This window comes from Cnephaeus nilssonii (assembly GCF_951640355.1).
Source record: "Cnephaeus nilssonii genome assembly, chromosome: 22".
Classification (NCBI taxonomy): Eukaryota; Metazoa; Chordata; class Mammalia; order Chiroptera; family Vespertilionidae; genus Cnephaeus; species Cnephaeus nilssonii.
In genome coordinates this window covers 9,877,726-9,897,908 of record NC_137093.1, presented here as the reverse complement: position 1 = coordinate 9,897,908, position 20,183 = coordinate 9,877,726, and the positions used below count along the sequence as shown (strand labels likewise).

The window sequence follows — 20,183 nt, the reverse complement described above, 5'->3', positions numbered from 1 at the left end:
GGCATAACAGTTTTGTTTTTTTAAATATATGTTTTCTATTGATTGTAGAGAGAGAGGAAGAGAGAAGGAGAGAGAGAAACATCAATCGGCTCCCTACTGGGGATCAAGCCCACAATCCAGGCATGTGTGACTGAGAATCTAACCAGCAACCTCTTGGTGCATGGGACTATGCTCAACCAACTGAGCCACACTGGCCAGCACAAAAGGCATAGCACTTTTAAGTAAGGAAAAATCATTCCCTTTCTGCTGCAGGATATATGGGTAGGGGAAGGAGATTTTGTTTGAAGGATTCTATTTAGTTCACAAGATTGATCTAAGATTTTGTTATAAATTGAATAACAATTATGGATCAGCTTGAGATTGGAATCACCACTATAACACTTCTTCTATGGGAAAATCTGTTTCAAAGTTCAGAAACCTGTTTACAAATAGCCTAAATTCACTGCAGGTAGAAACTACACGTGAATATTGTGACCCAAAGACTCACACTGTTAAAAAACAAAATCCACCTGAGTTAATTTGGAGTTTTAATAGGCCCTATCAAGTGATTCATGAGTTGGGCAGCATCCTATCTAGCAACTAGAAGGGTGCTCCCAGGGATTGTACACAATGGAAGGCTTTGCGGCAGGTGATTGTAGAGGCAGTGCACCCCAAGAGTGGCATCACCAAGCTCCTTCCCCAGGAACTGCACTCAGCATCAAGCTGCTCTAGCTTAGAACCGTGTCTGTGAGCATCTGTGCTCTATCTCAGCTTACTGTGTGGACTTGCTAGCAAGACGTGTCCTAAGGGAATAGCTTCTTTGACCTGCACCGTTTCACCTTAAGGAAGGTTTCACAGGAATGTTCTCCTTTCAGAAGCGGGTAAACCTGTATATTCTTTATTATATCACAGCATGTATCACACTTGTTATCATTACCATTGTGCCTGTCTCCCTGGCAAACTATTGGGAAGGCGGGAGCTTGTCCTGATGTTGGCCACTGAAGCTCCCGTTTCTTATCTGGGGCCTGTCGCACAGGGAGCACTTTACATTAGCTGAGCAAATCAGTGAGGCTGGTGCTGAAGCTCTGGACTTCATGTGTTGGTTATATTTGATTAAAAATAGCAAATTGGTTGAATAAATTATATCCAGACAATAGATTTACTATTGAAATAGAAAAATATAGCCTGGCAAGTGTGGCTCAGTGGTTGAGCTTTGGACCTATAAACCAGGAGGTCGCCGTTGGATTCCCAGTCAGGGCACATGCCCAGATTTCGGGCTTACTCCCATGTGGGAGGCAGCCAATCAATAATTCTCTTTCATCATTGCTGTTTCTATCTGTCTCTCCCTCCCTCTTCCCCTCTGAAATCAATAAAAATATATTTAAAAAAAGAAATAGAAAAATGTGTACTCTAGATAGATATGCTAATATTGAATAGATCTCCAAGAGATTATGTAGAATAAAAAGATAGAACAGCCTGGCTGGGTGTGGCTCAGCGGTTGAATGTCGACTCAGGAACCAAGAGGTCACTAGTTGATTCTTGATTAGGGCATATGCAGGGCTTGCAGGCTTGATCTCCCATTTGGGGCGTGCAGGAGACAGCCGATCAATGATTCTCTCTCATCATTGATGTTTCTCTCTATCTCTCTCTCCCTTCTTCTCTGAAATCAATAAAAATATATTTTAAAAAAGATAGAATATTGAATGGTACATTCTCTTTAACATACAATGTAATGCCCTGGCTGGGTAGCTCAGTTGGTTAGAGATCGTCCCCATACACCAAGATTGCAGGCTCATTCCTGGTCAGGGCACATACCGGAGTCAACCAATGGGTGCATGGATGAGTGAAACAGCACGTCGATGTTTCTCTCTCTTCCTTCCTCTCTCTCCCTCTCAAATCAATAAATAAAAATAATTTGAAAAAAACATTTAAGCACACAATGTAAAGTGTTTAAATATTAAGGGTATAGCTTAGTGACTACTTACTAATACATCTGTATTTACCACTCTGTAGATTGAGCTATAGAATGTTTTCAGGACTTGGAAGAGGAGTTCAGACAATCCATACAGTAGCAAGGAGTGAAACTGGGACTCAATCCTCTGCCTCAGCCGCTCACGCTTCCACAGCAAAAAGCAAAGTGCTCAAATATGGGCAGAACCTTGCAGATACCTTGCTTGCCAGAGGGCACTGTAATAGCAAAAAGAGTGACTAATAAGTATTAATGGCTCATGACAAGAGGACAAAAGACAATTACCTTAATATATTAGGCGTCTTAGTAATGTTTGTACAGTATTATTCACGCAAATATTATTAGCCTGTGCCACAGGCAGTTGATGGGCCCAGAACTGGTTAGGTCTCGGTTTCTCATTCCAGATGTGCAGGGGCTGCGACTTCCACGGATCCGCCCCCGTAGAGCTCTGAGGAGCCAATCGGCACACAGAAGGCGGGGCCCTGGGAGCGACAGCGGTGCTATCCAATGGGTGTACAGGCGGGGCCGCCTCTAGCCAATGGACGCGCTCCTCCGCGACGGTCGGAAATGGTGAGGCGGCTTTGGGGGCCGTTGTTCAGTGCGGGGTTTGACTGAAAAGGCTGCGGTGCCGGGGCTGCCGAATCAGCCCGACGTCCTCCTGATCCTAGGTGGGTGCAGCGGCGGCCCGCTCCTGGGGAGCTTCCCGTGGCCTCCAGTTCGGGAGGAGGCCGGTACCCGAGGGCGGGGACCGGGGGCGAGAGAGCTGTAGGCCCGGGGGTCGCGGCCGCTGGGGGCCAGATGCCCGCGCCGCAGCGTCCCCTCAGGCCGTTGGTGGAGGCGGCGCTTTCTCCTCAGGGAACCGGAGCCTCGACCGACCCCGGCGCCGCCGCCGCCGCCGCCGCCCCTTCCCGGCCTTGGCCCCAGCGGCTGGGGAGCGGGCGTCGCCCCGAGCGCCGCTGGGCCACCGCGCCCCAGTCGGAGCTGGGCCTGGGCCGCGAGCTGCCGGGGGAGGTCGCGGTGGCCGAGTGCGGTCTCGGCGACGGACGTCGGTTCGAGTCCCCACTCAGACCACCGTGTGGCGGGTAACTGTCTCCCTGGACTTTCGCCTTCGCGGTCTCTGAAGCGGGGATGACTTTCACCTGGGAGGGTCGTGGCCCGGATGATAATGATTTCCCTGGAAAACGGTTACAATAAATGTTAACTGCTGCTGTGTGCGAGGCTGGGCCCTCTCCCCCGGCTCCCACCTCCGACGTCGCTGGGGGAGGGACCGTTGGGCCTCGCTTCCCCGGAAGTGGTGGCCCCGCCCCCTCGGGCGGAGGGGCGGCCTCCGAAGCCGGACTTCTCCCCTCGAACCCTGCACCAAAACCTCGTGCCTTCGCCCGTTCACGCCTCACAGCGACCCTGGGAACGATTGTCAGTTGTCTGCGTGAGGAACTGGCGGCCCCGAGAGGCTAAGTCCCTCAGCCACCGAGGGGCAGGCCCGGAATGGACCTCCGAGAGGCCGACCCTGAGCCCTGAATGCCGCCCTCGAGCCCCTTGCAGTTAGAGAGCCGGGTACCTCGCTCCGCCCGGGGTTTAGGGGACTAGACTAGGTCCCACCGAGAATCAGCCCTGAGGAAAGTACCTAGGCTCCCCCTGTTGGGAACGTGATTTCTTTTCACAGGTAGGTGCTTCCCATCCCTAGTTTACATTTCAGACCTGGGTGGGTATCTAGAATCTTGTCACTCCCTAAATACCACCCAGTCTGGAACATTCAGTGTCCTTTCTGTCCTTCACGAGAAGGCTCCTTGAATCATTCTGCCTTTTATTTACGTTCTTCCAGATCTATGTTTACTTTTTCCTTCATTGTCTTGTAGGCCCGCTGCCTTAATGGGTTTTTCCGAATTCTCATCCGCTATCTTAGTTTAAATGTCATCTCAAAAAGTTCTTCACCATCCTTATCCAACGTAGATTCTCTCCACTCCCATCTCCCTTTGTCTATGTACCTTTCCATCAAAATACTCACCTTAAGGTGTATCTATTTCTTTGGCTTATTTTTCTCTTTTACTAAATTGGTTTATTGGGCAAGACACTATCTTTAATTTGTAAAGTATTCTTAATGCCAGGGCACAGCGTCTGGCACACAGGGTCTTAACATGAATGAATGAATGTGTTTTGAAAAGTGAGTTCCTTTGGAAATGTCAAAACCATTAAGGAGCTGTTTTAGGAGGCAGCATTTAAGACCATGTTTGTGTCATGGAAAGGCATAATCTAAAATAAATATTGGTCATAAAATTGCCAGCACTTTGCTTTCTGCATTGATATCTTGTTTAAAAAGAAGGAAAAACTGGGGGTAGGAGTGGTGGGGAGTGGGAGGGGCATTAACTGGGAAAAAAAGGAGATATGTAATACTTTAAACAATAAAAAAGAAAAAAGAAGGAAAAACTTTACAGTGAAGAAACTTGACAAACACTCCGAGTGATCAAAGTTAACATCACCTGTAATAATAAGCCTGTTGACATAATATGCTCTCTGATATAATGCACCAAGGTGAACACAGCATCACTTTGGTATTCTTGCCAGATATGTATTAATCATGAGAAAACATCAAATCCAAACTGAAGGACATGCTCCAGAATAGCCAATACACTTAACAAGGTTATGAGAGATGAAGAAACAAGAAATATCCCAGGTCAAAGAAGATTAAGGGGAAATAAAATGCAGTATGTGACCCTGGATTTGATCCTGAACCAGAAAAAGGGTATTTGTGAAATTTGAAGATCTATTGATTAGTTGCTAGTATTGTATTAGTGTTAGTTTCCTACATTTGATAATTTTACTATGGGTTATTTGGGTGAGAAGTATATGGGAGTTCTTTGTGCTTTTTTTTTGTAAGTCAGATTATTTTAAAGTGAAAGTTAAACAAAAATAAAAAGGTGAAGCCCATGTGTTGGGTATTAAATAAAATGCTTTAAATGCACTAGTTTTTTGTGACATATTCTGTGCACTGTTTTTTTTTTGTTTTTGTTTTTTTTTGTGTGTGTGTGTGTGTTTTGCTTGTCATCCTTAAAGCAGAAATGAAATTGAAAGTAAGTTCTCACTTCTACTTTTGTAGTTTCCCGGAAGAGCTAAAGATGGCTGAATTTCTAGATGACCAGGACACTCAACTGTGTGACAACTGGTAAGAAATGAATCTAAGAAATGTTATTGGAATGAGGATGAACTAACTTCTATAAAGGGTTGGTTTATTTATTGGCAGGTTAAAATTAGAATCATATAATTTGTCCTGTAAATATATAGGTCTAAAGCCTTTTTAACAATTTTGGATAAAATTGCCTATTTTGGTAATTAGACAAGATAGTTGGTTTAGCTATCATAGTGTGGTGTAGTGAGTGACTAGAGTGATAGGATGAAGCTGGGCTTCAGGGCTCTGGTTCCTGCTTTTAATTAGTTAATGACTTTTGGGAAGTCACTGACTGCTTTGGGCCTCACTTTTCTGACCTATAAATAAGGGAATTTATTTTTTTGCCTTTCTGAAAAATATCATCATGTTTTTTAAAAAGATACTAAAAATATCATAAGCCCTAGCTGGTTTGGCTCAGTGGATAGAGCGTTGGCCTGCAGACTGAAGGGTCCTGGGTTCGATTCTGGTCAAGGGCACATGCCCGGGTTGCAGGCTCGATCTCCCAGTGGGGGTGTGCTGGAGGCAGCTGATCAATGATTCTGTCTTCATCATTGGTGTTTCTATCTCTTTCCTTCTTTCCTCTCTGATATCAATAATAAGTATATTAAAAATATATACATAATAAAAATGTTGGACTAGGTTAATTTAAAAAAAATATATGTTTTTATTGATTTCAGAGAGGAAAGGAGAGGGGGAGAGAGAGAGAGAGAAACATAAGCCCCCTACTGGGGATCTAGCCTGCAACCCGGGCACGTGCCCCTGACTGGAATCGAACCCGGGACCCTTCAGTCCATAGGCCGATGCTCTTATTCACTGAGCCCAACCGGCTAGGGTGGTTAATGTGTTTTGTTTGTTTGTTTGTTTTGTTTTTAAGTATGTTGCAAGGATTTCCCTGAGTGGCTACAGTGGCTGGTTGTCTTTGGGTTGATTGGTAGTAAGGGTTAATGATCTTGGCTCTATATATAGTAGTGAGAGAGCAGTTGAACCAGTGTAGCTGAACTGTTTTTATAAAGAATTTTTCTTGAAGAATGTTCAATTGCTTAAAAAAAAAAAAGTCTAAAGTCTTCTGGCAGTCCAGATTAATCATTATCATTTCATGATTCCAGAACTGTTAAGTGAAGACTGGGTGTAGTCTCGAATGTTGAGCTTTGTGTTTTGGAGTTTTTTAACCCACGTGAGTGACAAGAAAGAGCAACTCTGCTAAAGTGAAACTTAGGAGTGCAGCTAATCTGATTCTTGATTGGGATTTCTCAAGAGCACTGGTATATTTTTGTGATATACAAGTGCTCTTACTAAAAGCTAAAGAAAGCAAAAGTGCCTGTGTTATGTTTAACTTACTAAATTGTGGCAGGAGGAAAGAGATATATTTATTTTTAAATATATTTCAATTGATTTTTTACAGAGAGGAAGGGAGAGGGATAGAGAGTTAGAAACATCAATGAGAGAGAAACATCGATCAGCTGCCTCCTGCATACTCTCTACTGGGAATGTGCCCGCAACCAAAGTACATACCCTTGACTGGAATCGAACCTGGGACCCTTGAGTCCGCAGGCTGATGCTCTATCCACTGAGCCAAACCGTGTAACAGGGCAGGAAAGAGATATTTAATAAGGGAAATAGTTTGATGTAGATTGATGAAAGGTTCAAGTCAAATAACAATTTTTCTTTTTTTTATTGCCTTTTTCTTCTCAGTCTTTTGGCAGAATTAGGATATAATCAGAGCAACTGTTGGTCACAATATTCTTTCCCTGAATGGAATTAAGATTTCATTTCTTAAAAACAAATTTGTATTTTAGCTTTGTTTGAATTTTATATATACTGTTACTAATACAAAGTAATCAATGATATAAATAATTACAAGCAAACATCACTGTGGTTTTATAAGAAAACAGATATATGACTTTAGCATCAGTTAAGATACTCTTTTTAAAAAAATATTTAAAAAATTGACTTAAAGAGAGAGAGGAAGGAAGAGGGATATGAGAGTGAAACATCAATTGGTTGCCTCCTATTACGCCCCCTACACGGGATTGAGCATGAAACCCAGGCATGTGCCCTGACTGGGAATCCAACCAGTAATCTTTGGTGTACAGGACACCCAATCAACTGAACCACACTGGCCCGGGTGAGATAATCTCATTTTATCAGTCCAAGGAATCTCAAACCTAGAACAATCTATAAATAACTATGCCAAAGGAATTTAAAAAAAAAGGGGGGGGGGGAGGTAGTTAATGGAAAGCTAATGAAAACAAGGTTATTCAAAGTGAAAGCAATTTATTTAAAGAAAAGAGCAGATTAGTATGGGAGGCTGACTAAGCCAGCACAGACCTCCCATCTAAGTAACGCTGTCTAAAGTCCGGGTTTTAAATTTTTGTCTTTAGAGCCATATTCCTATTCTCTAAGAAAAATTAAGGTACTCTTCAAAATATGAGCTGCGATTAGACCAGTAAAAAGAGTAGTTTGGCCCTACCCGGTTTGGCTCAGTGGATAGAAAGGTCCTGTGAACTGAAAGGTCCCAGGTTTGATTCTGGTCAAGGGCAGGTGCCCAGGTTGTAGGCTCGATCCGCAGTGGGGACTTGCAGGAGGCAGCCGATTGATGATTCTCTCTCATCATGGATGTTTCTCTCTCTCCCTCTCCCTTCCTCTCTGAAATTAATAAAAAAAAATATTAAAAAAGAAGAAGAGCCCAAACTGGTTTGGCTCAGTGGATAAAGCATCGGCCTGCGGACTGAAGGGTCCCGGGTTCGATTCCGGTCAAGGGCATGTGCCTTGGTTGCGGGCATATCCCCAGTGAGGAGTGTGCAGGAGGCAGCTGATCGATGTTTCTAACTCTCTATCCCTCTCCCTTCCTCTCTGTAAAAAAAAAAAAAAAAAAAAAAATCAATAAAATATATTTTAAAAAAATCATTTATAAAAAAAAAAGAAGAAGAGTAGTGATTAGAAAAGATGTTTTTGCATATTAACTCTTAAGGTGTCTTCTGATTGGGAGGAGAGTGGTTCTAGAGAACTGAAGCTTCCTTCAGCTTTTTATTTTATTATTTAAAAAAAAATTTATTGATTTTTTTACAGAGAGGAAGGGAGAGGGATAGAGAGTTAGAAACATCGATGATAGAGAAACATTGATCAGCTGCCTCCTGCACACTCCCCACTAGGTATGTGCCTGCAACCAAGGTACATGCCCTTGACCGGAATCGAACCTGGTACCCTTGAGTCTGCAGGCCGACGCTCTATCCACTGAGCCAAACCGGTTAGGGCCAGCTTTTTATTTTTGCATGTATTAAAGGATTGGTTTCTGGCTTGTTATGTTTATTGTTTGGGAGGCTACTGGAAATTTTTCTTTTTTTTTAAATATATTTTTTATTTCAGAGAGGAAGGGAAAGGGAGAGAAAGAGATAGAAACATCAATAATGAGAGAGAATCCTCGATTGGCTGTCTCCTGCATACCTACTGGGGATTGAGCCCGAAACCCAAGCATGTGCCTTTAACCGGAATCAAACTCACGACCCTCAGTTCCCTAAGCCAAGGCTCTATCCACTGAGCTAAACGAGCTAGGGCTGGGAATTTTTCATGAAGTCTTGGCTCGCCTTTCAATCATTTCTATCTAAAATGAAATTTTATCTTTAACTTGCTAGTTCTACCTTGGGGTTTTTAGCAGTTCTATCGATATATAGAATTGTGTTCTCATTTATCTCACTTTAAAACATCTTTATTTTATCTGTAGGTAGGAAGCAAGTATATTGGTATTTTGTCTGCGATTTTATTCTGGATGACACACTTATAGGCACATTCTTTTAATACAGTCTTTACTTTAGCTAGCCTGTGAAATTGGAGTTTTCTAATTGTCACATCCAAATGAGTAAAAGGTTAGGCCTTTGAATACTATGTGCCTCTTGTTTGAATGTATATATACTCTTGTTAAATTTATTTTTTATTTTTAAATTATAGTTAACAAAATATATTAGTTTCAGGTATACTACACAGTGATTCAGCATTTATATACCTTATAAAGTGTTCATCACAATAAGTCTAATGCAGAAATAAAAATTTTGGACGCAGAAAAACTATACCATCTAATAATTTGAGCAGTGAGATGATTCCTATACCATCCTGCTAAAAAAAAATCATTGCAAAGCTGGAAAGTAGGATTGTTAGAAGAAGATATTATCCAGGATACTTGCCACACAACCAAATGAAACACGTGTCATTAAGTTTAAAAAACAAAACATTTCACCCTAGCCGGTTTGGCTCAGTGATTAAGTGTTGGCTTGTGGACTGAAGAGTGCTGGGTTCCATTCCAGTCAAGGGCACATGCCCAGTTGTGGGCTCGATCCCCAGTAGGGGGCATGCAAGAGGCAGCCAATTAATGATTCTCTCTCATCCTTGATGTTTCTCTCTCTACCTCTCCCTTCCTCTCTGAAATCAATAAAAATACATTTTAAAAAACTACACAAAACATTTCTAGACATTCAGTTGCACTGATCCCATCCATAAGCATGGCCTACTGAATTCTGCCAGGCAGTAGCATGTGGCTCCAAAGACAGGGCCTAGAAAACATTGGTCCTGCCAGATCATTCTTATTCATGATGCTTCCAAGTGTTACTTTGTTTTTAATCCTCACCGGAGGATATTTTTCCATTGATTTTTAGAGAGAGTGGAAGAGAGAGGGAAAGACAGAAATATCGATGTGAGAGAAACACATTGATTGGTTGCCTCCTGCATGTGCCCTGACCAGGGCCCTGGCCGAGGAGGAGCCTGCAACCGAGGTATGTGCCCTTGACCAGAATTGAACCCAGGACCCTTCGGTCCCCAGGCCAATGCTCTATCCACTGAGCCAAACTGGCTAGGGCCCATGTGCTGCTTTGAATGGATTTAACACTGTTAGTGTTTTTTGCCAGATGTAGTCAGAATTGATACCTAATTCTTGTACTAAAGGTGGCCCATCCTCAGAGTTGTTTCCATAGAATGGCTGAGGTGTAGTTGGACTGTATGCCTAAGTTGGCTGGAAAATCTGCCCAGTGTATGGCTGTTGTGGTTGCATCATGTCTGGAGGGACAAATTGCCCTTGCTCTGAGTAGTCATAGCCAGCAGACGGTTGGGCCTTCCACAATCATAGGACTGCTGCTATTGGTCATTGATGTTGTGACCTCTCTGATAGAAAACCCTGTGTAAGTTATCAAAGCCTGACATTGCAAATGATCAAACGTAGAGAGGTTGATGCAGTAGCTCCAACAGCCTGGCTTGACCTTTAGTGGAATAATTCTAATCTCAGACTGAGAGTGAAAATAAATGGTAGGCTTTTTTTAAAAAAAAATAATACTGAAGTGTACCATTGTGCTTTGGGGCATGGATGGTTTTGGAAAAGCCTAGCTCAGCTCTTTTTGGCATCTGACTGTCTGACTTCATGTTGTTGGTTGTGATCAGCTCTGACATCTAGAAAGTGAGGTTGAGCTTTTAGAATTAGTGTATAGTAGTGATAATTCAGAGTGTTGCACAGAAGACTCAAACCTTTAGGAGTTGATTCTTGAAAGGCAGGGGTAGTAACAATAATAGCTAATAGACGAGATATTCGCTAAAGAGAAATAATGGAGAATAAAGATTGGACAAGACAATTTTCACATGATTAGAACTGTGACTAGATCAGTCAGTAATGCTTGCCTTTTTCTTTGATCTAATTCTGTAGCAAAAGGGAAATTCCTTTGTGTAACTTTACCATCCATGAGATCCATTGTCAAAGGAACATTGGTGTGTGCCCTATCTGCAAGGAACCATTTCCCAAATCTGGCATGGAGACTCACATGGCTACAGAACACTGTCAGGTAAACCAGTAAGGACTCAAATATTTTTATGTATTATACTTGCTACTGTGCAATAGCAAGTGAGCAAGTTATCACAAAGCCAATTTATTGATTTTTACTTTTATCCTAGGTAACCTGCAAATGTAACAAGAAGTTGGAGAAGAGGCAGTTGCAGAATCATGAGGTTAGTTTTCCTGTACAATGAAGGGAGTGAGTTACTATGGGGCCAAGCGTGAGATTACAGAGCCACATGCGGAACAGAAAGCTAGTTTGGCTGTCTGTTCTCTACAAGATCCATGCACATCGCCTCTCAAAGCCTCTTTGAGGCGCTGACTGTTGCCAGATCCGCTGCATGGCTGTTGTGCCCCATGCTCAGGCCTCAGAGTCTGTCCCTTTGGAACTGAGTCTGTCATTCTCATTCTGGGATTTGGCTACTTGCAGCCTCACTGAGTGCCAATCCAAATTGGGGGTAGCCAATGTGGTATGACCCCCTTGAGTCCACAACCTGCCTTATATCTTGTAATTTCATTTTGACTTGATCATCTGGATAGCGTGCTGTTGACACCTAAAGAAATTTCTCAGAGAGCATTTGGTGAGAGAACATAGTATCATTTGGTCCCTAGTTGAGATAAAACTGTCTATTGTTGAAAAATTTATTAAGATATGCAACTTAAGATTCGTGAATTTCATTCTGTCTCAGATAAATGAACAACTTGTTAATTTATAATTTTAAAGGGTAATTTATATTCAAGGAAGAAAATTAGAAAAGATATAAAAAAACAAGAATCACTTGTAACCCCACAGCTTAGAGATAAATGTCTCACAAATACTTTGGCACTCTTATTACCTTCATTATTTTTTCTAAGCATTTGACCTATGATTGAGGTCACATTAACAATAATAATAAGTATTTCTTTGGATCTAACATCTACCTGCTACATAAACAACCTTCAATCAACTGCCCCCGCTTCTGGCTTCTCTCCCAGCTATTTCTGGGGTTCACATTGGTGATATAGCAGTCATTTTAAAGATTTGAGTACAGATTATTTCCTAACATTCCTGCAAGTAAAACTATGACAGTGTAGGCCAGAGATTAAAGAGTTTGAAGCTTTTTCCTTTAAAAAAAGTTTTTACTTTCTATGCTGTTGTGAGTTACTAGCACTTTTTAGAGTTGTTAAAATACTTACCATATTATCTAGTAAGTGCCAGTGATTATTTGCTTCTTTTGCTGTTCAGTAACTTAAATCCGTGACATGTCCTTCATTTTCTGAGTACAGTATATTCACTGGTGATTCTTGGCTTATTTGGTCAATATAAAAAGTCAGTGCTATAATACAAATAGGCATATTAGACAAATCAGTGTCTTTCTAACAGGAAGTCTCTTTACCAGATCTTAAGACAAATTGGAATGGCAAGGATAAATTGGGCTGGTGGAACTTTGACAAACCTGTCTAAATTGTTAGGTTTTTACTCTTTGCTCCTGGGCTTATCTGGCTGATTTTGGATTACTTTGTAATGTGTGCACAAAATAAGTCAGGGTGGTTGAGTGAGTAGGTTCCTTCTAAAATTTTCTTCCCTTTGTGGAACCTGGTGGCAGGGACAAAGCGAGAAGCCCTGACTTAAATTCATAGAAAAACATGGCAGGCAGGTGAAGCTAGGGTTGGAAGAGCATATTGAAGTAAATACTTTTTTGCTTTCCTTGCCCTGTACTGAAACATGGCCTCTCCTAGATTTGCATATTAACTGCTTCATTACTCTGTGTTGTAGGAGACTGAGTGTCCTCTGCGGCTTGCCCTTTGCCAACACTGTGATTTGGAACTTTCTGTTCTCAAACTGAAGGACCATGAAGATTACTGTGGTGCCCGGACAGAGTTATGTGGCAATTGTGGACGTAATGTCCTGGTGAAAGATCTGAAGACTCACCCAGAAGTTTGTAGGAGAGATGCGGAGAAAAAGAGGGATGAGGTTGCCATGCCTCCTAATGCGTATGATATGTCTTGGGGTCAAGATGGAATATGGATTGCATCCCAACTCCTCAGACAAATTGAGTCTCTGGATCCACCCATGAGGCTATCTCGAAGGCCCCTGAGAGCCTCAGAATCGGAACTTTCCCATAGTAGGACTACCAACCAAAGGAACACGACAACCCAGTTTCCAATTCAGAATAATCTATGTGAGTTGTATTTGGGATTAGAAGGTTATCAAAATCTGTTTTAATTCTCACAGGAGTCTCATGAGGGTAGGTAAGTAAGTGGTAGAGCGGAGATTTGAATTCAGGCAATCTGACCCCATGCTGTAAACCATTCTACAGTGCAGAAAACACACAAAGTGTTTAGCACAGTGCCTGTCTCATAGCCAAAACTCAATATTGTTTATTAATAAAATAGTATTGGAACCTTTTATCATGGCATAATTAATATTTGGAATCCTGTGAGAACTGGAGGGCTGGGCCTCTTTTATTCCTGCATAGATGCCTATAAACCTGCAATATTTGTAGGCATGGACTTGAGCTAAAGCATGGCATTTCTAATGTATCTTGAGAACCAGTTTACTTTCCCCCCCCCAGTGGAAGAACAAGAAAGGAATAGAAGCCAACAGTCCCCCATAGCGGGTGGTGAAGACGGTTCAAACTTGGACTTCATGTTGGCCCTGAGTCTGCAGAATGAAGGCCAGGCCCCCAGGTTGGCAGAGCAGGACTTCTGGAGGGCTGTGTGTGAGGCGGAGCAGTCCCTTGGCGGTTCCAGTGCTCTGAAGGACGTAAAGGGTACGTTTGTTTGATACTCATAGCCTCTGTCTCCACAGTGTGTGAGTTTTCTTACATTATACAATTCATTTTAAAAATGAAAGTTTTTCATGAGATGAAATTTGCCTTTTTTGTTTGGTCATTGCTTTTCCAACTTGTTATTTTTAAAAACTGTCAGGAAATAGTATAGCAAATATCTTATATACCCCTCATCTTTATTCACCATTTCTAGTATTTTTCTTTGATCTTTATAATTTTTCCCCTTGAGCTATTTGAGAATAAGCTGCAGATATAACATTTACCTCTATATACTTCAGGATGTATATTTCAAGAACAGGGCATTTTAAGTAAATGCACGTAACATTATATATGTTTTTCATTTTTCTTCAGTGTGTCTCATTTTCAAAATAACCTCTTATACCTTAGTCATATTACAATTCCCTTTTTAACATATCTTTAAATGTGTTATTTTTATATTGTGTCTGAAAATATATCAAGCTCTTGTGGTCTTTGTTTTTTCTATTGATTCACTCATGGTGGCTTAGTGCCTCCCTCTCTATATGCACTCACAGGAGTTAGCCTTGAGTTTTCTGATGTGTTCCTCAGAGTATAGATGCTTCTAGCAGGCACCTGGGGGTACTATTGACGGGGACAGTTTTAAACTGAATTTTTGGCTTGGGTTTTTAAAAATCATAAATGTAGATTTTGGACTCAGATCCATGTGAAGGCCAAACTCAATAATAATATTTGTAACTCCTAGTAACTTTTAAGAAAAAAATTTTTTTAAGTCAGAGAGAGGAAGGGAGAAGGAGAGAGATAGAAACATCAATGATGAGGGAGGCCCCTATTGGGGATGGAGCCTGAAACCTGGGCATGTTCCCTGACCAGGAATTGAGCTCCAACCACTGAGCAACACTGGCCAGGCTTCATAAGTTTTTCCTGAGGATTGAAATCAGCACAGAAGGCTGATTAGTGCCTAGAGTTATTGTACATTTAAACTTCTTTCTTAATGAGAGTAGTGGGTAAGTGACTAATAGCTACTCAGGGAATGGTGGCCAGTAAGTCTTTTTCCATAGTGGCAGTTTTTACTTGGGGTTTGTCTCTTGGGCAGTTTCCCTGGGAGGATTTACAGCCCCACAAATTGCTCCATCTCTGAAATGTCAAAGGGAGTCACACTTTTCATTAAAACCCCACCAGGGGAATAACAGGTTGAATCAAGTTTGTTTTTATTCATTGGCATCTGTGTGGCCTCTGATACCCAGGTGCAGCTGATGAGACCATGTTGCCTTGTGAATTTTGTGAGGAGCTCTACCCAGAGGAATTGCTGATCGACCATCAGGTGTGTTGTGAATTACCCGAGGGTTTTAAGTAGGAATGTGTGCAGGCCATAGTTGGTGTTGCAGGCCACATGAGGTCTTGAGCAAATTATTATTTTTTTTTTAATATATTTTATTGATTTTTTTACAGAGAGGAAGGGAGAGGGATAGAGAGTTAGAAATATCGATGAGAGAGAAACATTGATCAGCTGCCTCCTGCACACCTCCTACTGGGGATGTGCCCGCAACCAAGGTACATGCCCTTGACCAGAATCGAACCTGGGACCCTTCAGTCCGCAGGCCGACCTTCTATCCACTGAGCCAAACTGGTTAGGGCGAGCAAATTATTTTAATAGGCCTGTTGTAGGAGTAGCAACTGTGTTTTACCATGATGTGGTTGACATATGGCTATGAGAACTTAGTCTTGTTCACTCTTGGAAAAAGTACTGCTCATTCCAGCAGGCCCAGTTTGCTCCCTCCATGTGGTGACTACTCTGTCTCTACTGACGATATGTAATCTGGTCTCATCTCATGCCACATTTTGTTTATTGGAGCTGTACTGAAGTCCTTGCAGTTCCCTGGAAGGGTCAGGGGTCCTTCTTGCACTTTACTTTTTCGCTTGGAAGCCATGTGGCCTTCCACCCCTGCCTCCTCAACAGACCCCTTACTCGTAGACTTGTTTCAGACACAACCTGCAAGAAACTATCCTGAGTGACGCTCTGAAGACTAGGTCAGAGGTCCTACCTATGTGCACCCTAAAAGTTCTGTGCCCACTTCTCTTTTAGTCTGTTACCCTGTGAATGTGGTCTCCTGATCCCCTGTCGTCTGCACCATTGGCTGAGTTCCTTGAGGACAGATTCTGGGTTTTCCTAGTTTCTGAATCTTAATACCTGGTATATGAAAGGTGTCAGATATTTCTTAAATGAACGTTCTTGAGCCATTTAGGAATGATTAGAGAATAATAGACTTTGTTTTAGGATTGCTTAGTGGAGGAAACTACTTTTCCCCTCAACACTCTTGCTCTGTCTGATTTGGATTGGCCTAGTCTAGCATTTCCAAAGCTTAAGCAACCCCATAAGTGGAATAATACATATTTGAATAAACCTAGTTTTTGGTTTGGAAGCAGCATAAGAAAATCCACTTACAGGATAAGAAAGAATATTTGGGTCCTCTCTTGCTATGTGGTTGTGAGAAGAATCTTGAATCTTTTCCAATTAGTTTAAAAAGAATAATCACATGAACACAGTAAAAAGGGGGAAAAAAGCACAGAAATGTTTAAAATAAAGGTAAAGTGAGCATTCCATCTGCATTTCCTGACCCTTTCTAGTTCCTCTCCTTAGTATTAAGTCTTATTAAAATTTTATGACTCCTAGAAAATGTTTCAGTAATGTATTTTTTCCCTTAACCTTTTTTAAACCCCTTTCCCCCTCCCCCCATTTTTTTGAGACAGACAAGCTGTAACCCTTCCCGTGCCTTACCTTCATTTAACATGGGTAGCACTTCCCCCAAAGAGGTGGTGGAGGACCCTGATGTCATCTTCCAGAGGTTTCTGCAGCAGGCTACAAGTAACCAGTTCAACTCTTTGATGGGCCTGAGCAATGCACCCTCTGTGGAGGGCAGCATCATCATCCCATGTGAATTCTGTGGGGTCCAGCTGGAAGAGGAGGTGCTGTTCCATCACCAGGTAAAAGTCCCTGAAGAACCCGTCTGCTTCACTCCATGCTGATCCCGTGAGTGAACCTGGGGCTTTCAGAGCTGAGAACGCTGCTTTAGTGTTTAAGTTGCATGCGTACCTGACTTGGCTACTGGACATGCCCTGTTTTGTGAGCTTTCTTTACCATCTGGCAACTGACGCCATCATGTCACTAGCTAAGGACCATGGAGTCAGGACTCCTATGCAGGTGTGGAGGACTTGTCAGCCTGGCTGAGATGAGAGCTCTCCTGATGTCACTAACATATTCTACTTTTGACCAGGCAGATTCTTCCTGTTGTGGTATTTGAGGCTTGCATTTCAGGAGACCTGGGGGCTAGTTCTACTATTGACCATGGGGTAGATCCTGTTTCCTCACTGAGGATATCTGTAAATGAAGGAGTTATACTAGACAAGTTGAAGTCCTTTCTCAGCTTTTGTAGGATTCGGATCTGTTAATAGGGAATACAATTTTCTGCCCAATCCCTGCTTGTTATAGGGAGCTAACACTCCAGGTGTGTTCAGGATCGTTTCTGTAGTTGATGCCATATAGCTGTTGCTAGACCACCACCCATTTCATTCATGTAAATAAAGACTTATGCTTTTAGGTCAAGCAGTAGATAAAAGACTGCTGGTTGTCTCCTACAGGAGACTCTGAAATAAGCAACTATGCAAATACTCTGTGGTCAAAGTATAGATAGTCTACTTTTTAGGGCTCTCGACACCAGCCATTCCTTGATCCCTGCACAGATCAGGCAGGGCTTCTTCAGTACCTCGGGTGCTAATAGGAACGATTGCTCCTTTCTAGATGCGTTTCCTTAGTCTCAGGCCCTTCCTCTCAGTGGTTGTCAAAGACCCGGATTAGGTGTGTTCCCCTAACCTGCTGCTCCTTCCTTCCTTCTCACTGCTCCCTCTCCAAGAAATGACTCAGCCCAGAGGTACTAATTTTTTGTTTTGTTTTGTTAGGACCAGTGTGACCAACGCCCAGCCACAGCAAACAACCATGTGACGGAGGATATTCCTAGACAGGATTTCCAGTCTCGAGAGACCTCACCAGAGTTGCCCAAGAGGCGTGTCAGACACCAGGGTATTAGCCAGGGCTGAGCCAAAGCTGCAGGTCTGCTGCTGACTCGGGCCTGTTTACCGTTTCTCTCATCCGCTACTCTAACATGGGGGTTCCCTGAATCCTGAACCAAGCACAGTAGGATCTCACTACTAGCAGTTGTGGTCCCATGTTAGACTGAGCGGTCTTGAGTGTAGGTTTATAGGGTACTGGCTTGGTAGTGATTTCAGCTGTAGCTTTCTCAGTGGACTATTTGGAGATAATTTTTAGACCTTACTGTGGCTGCCCTGGGCCCCTACCTCTAGTTGAAATTTGCTTAGAGTATTCAATCATTATCATTATTATTATTAAAGAGTCTCAGGGACTAGGCAAGTAAACTGTTTTTGAAACTCACTACAAAGCCAGTTAGACATTGTTTTTCAAGGTTTGCTTACACATGATTGTTGGTTAGTTATATGAGGACTCAAGTAATAAGTATATAGTGTGGACAAAGTTGTTCCCAAGTGTCCGGAGACTTGGGTTTCAGCAGCCTTTAGAGGAGAGGCAGTTGTGTTCTACCCAGAATCTTCATGTTCCTGCTCCAACTCTAGCACTAGGTGGAGCAGTCTTTTCCCTAAAACTGGTTCTCTTCTCTTTGCAGGAGACCTGTCTTCTGGTTACATGGATGATATTAAGCAGGAAACGGCTAAAGTGCCCACCTACCCTCTTCCCCCTAGCAGACCCATTAACAATATGATGGCTACCTGTAACCGTGTGTCAACATCCACATCAAGCCCTAAATCTGGTTCCCAGCCCAGCGTAATGAAGCTCAACAACTTAGACAGCCAGGACATTCAGGGGCGGAATCGAAACAGCCATAATGGGGCCATGGCTACTGGGCACGTTCCAGTGATTCGCTCTGTTCGAAACCTCTACCCAGAAAACCTTGCGCCCTCTTTCGCCCGTGGGCCTTCAGGGAGACATGGGTCAAGGTAATAATAGCTTGGGAGACTATGAGAGTGTGGACTTTGCTTGTGCTATGGCCGATTCCAAAATGTCCTTTTGCTATTTGTTGTTGGTTTGTCTGCTCACAGAGAGCTGCTGTGTCTGGTTCCAGCTGTTTGTCTGCTGAGTTGTCTGGCGTTTGCTCAGGGGCATCTTAGAAACTAGTTCCCAATCCTTCTCTTTCAGTGGTAGGAGTGAAGGTGGCAGGAACTCAAGGGTCACCGCCACAACTGCCAGCTTTCGCAACAGGACTGCAAAGGTAATGGGGGATCCAGCCTCCAAATGCTCAGTGAGGACTCGGGAGCGGGTGGGTGTGGTAGGTGTGGTTCTTGAAGTCAGAGGAGCTGGGCAACAGGCCGCTTGTGGCTGAAGGGCTGTTCGTTTGCCTTTTGATGAAGAGGTTTCTATGGAAGCTTGACATTTTCAGAGCTCTGAAGGTGTACTGCCTGAATTTTCACTTTCTATGTGGGCTTTTGTTTGTGTTCGGTTTTCATTAGGCAAAACCCCCCAAGCAGCAGGGAGCTGGTGATGCCGAGGAGGAAGAGGAGGAGTAATGGTGTCTGCGAGAACCTGCACAGGGTTCCATCTTCTCTGCGCAGCCGCAGTGCAGACCCTGCCTCTCGGGCTCTGTGGGCAGGGGAGATTTTAGATTTACCTTTTTCTAAGATATGACCATTTTGTGTCTTTTGAGATTGTGATGTGGGAGTTTGGGGGTTGGAGGGAGGGCTAGCAGGGAGGCTGTTAAGAAATGTTTCAGCTTTAGCTGCTGCCTTTTGGCAGCACAAAAATACAACTTATTGCCTCTCAGCCCACCAGGGCTCCATCTTTTGACATACTGTCACCACTGTTTCCTGGTGCTGTGTGGTCCTGGTGGAGAGAGGAGAGGGTTGTGGAAACCTGATTCTTTTTCCTGCAGGGGCCTAAATTTGGGAACTTTTGGGTAACCTGTGTGCTGCCCCTCCCCACTCTAGAATTGGGACTCTGGTTTGTGTGTGGAGCAGCCCTGGGAAAGTGTTCAGGTCAGTTGCAATATATGTTAGGAACAGGCTTTTGGAGATGAGTTGAACTAGAATGGACTCCGGCTTTGTTTTAATCTGTTTCTTTGGCATTTGGCATCACTGCCTTCTGTTTGGGTGGGGAAATGGCTCCTTTTTCTTGACTGCCTTCTGATGGAGACAGTGAGGGACTTCCTGTCCCTGCCAGGGCCTTGCTGGGCTCTCCCCTCACTGGGACTGAGCCCTAAGCTCTGTGACTTAACTCTAAACCAAGTATCAGAGCCCCCATCTCCCTCTCTTTATTTTATTATTATTATAATTATTCACATCCTTGTACTAGAAATAAAGTTTGTACTTGAAGTTTACCTGAGTCTTGTGGTTCCTTCTCCTGTGCACTCTGGAGACCTCAGGGAGTGTGGGGGAAGGTGAGCAGGACTAGGCTTTCTCTGCTTCCTGGAACCCTGGCAGATCCAGGGTGAGCTGCTT

At 43.1% G+C, this 20,183-nt stretch overlaps 1 protein-coding gene across 2 annotated transcripts; it reads left to right on the top strand.

Annotated features, from left to right (window-relative positions):
- The first annotated feature begins 2,491 nt into the window (after nt 1–2,491).
- TRAFD1 (TRAF-type zinc finger domain containing 1) lies at nt 2,492–20,062 on the top strand. Of its 2 annotated transcripts, none has more exons than XM_079762560.1 (12): nt 2,492–2,616; nt 5,043–5,108; nt 10,792–10,927; nt 11,037–11,090; nt 12,674–13,079; nt 13,473–13,670; nt 14,912–14,988; nt 16,416–16,649; nt 17,622–17,742; nt 18,359–18,689; nt 18,889–18,961; nt 19,200–20,062. In XM_079762560.1, the coding sequence occupies exons 2-12, from the start codon at nt 5,062–5,064 to the stop codon at nt 19,254–19,256; spliced, it is 1,734 nt and encodes a 577-aa protein (XP_079618686.1). In that variant the 5' UTR covers nt 2,492–2,616; nt 5,043–5,061; the 3' UTR covers nt 19,257–20,062. The 2 variants fall into 2 exon arrangements, with proteins under 2 accessions (XP_079618686.1, XP_079618687.1); XM_079762561.1 differs by lacking the exon at nt 2,492–2,616 and adding an exon at nt 2,735–3,611.
- The last annotated feature ends 121 nt before the right edge of the window (nt 20,063–20,183 follow it).

Excerpts from the sequence above, each read along its gene's own strand:
- TRAFD1 (XM_079762560.1), top strand. The coding sequence starts at position 5,062 with ATGGCTGAATTTCTAGATGACCAGGACACTCAACTGTGTGACAACTG. Across the intron at positions 10,928-11,036 it reads TGGCTACAGAACACTGTCAG|GTAACCTGCAAATGTAACAA; the intron begins GTAAACCAGTAA and ends CTTTTATCCTAG. Across the intron at positions 14,989-16,415 it reads AATTGCTGATCGACCATCAG|ACAAGCTGTAACCCTTCCCG; the intron begins GTGTGTTGTGAA and ends TTTTTGAGACAG.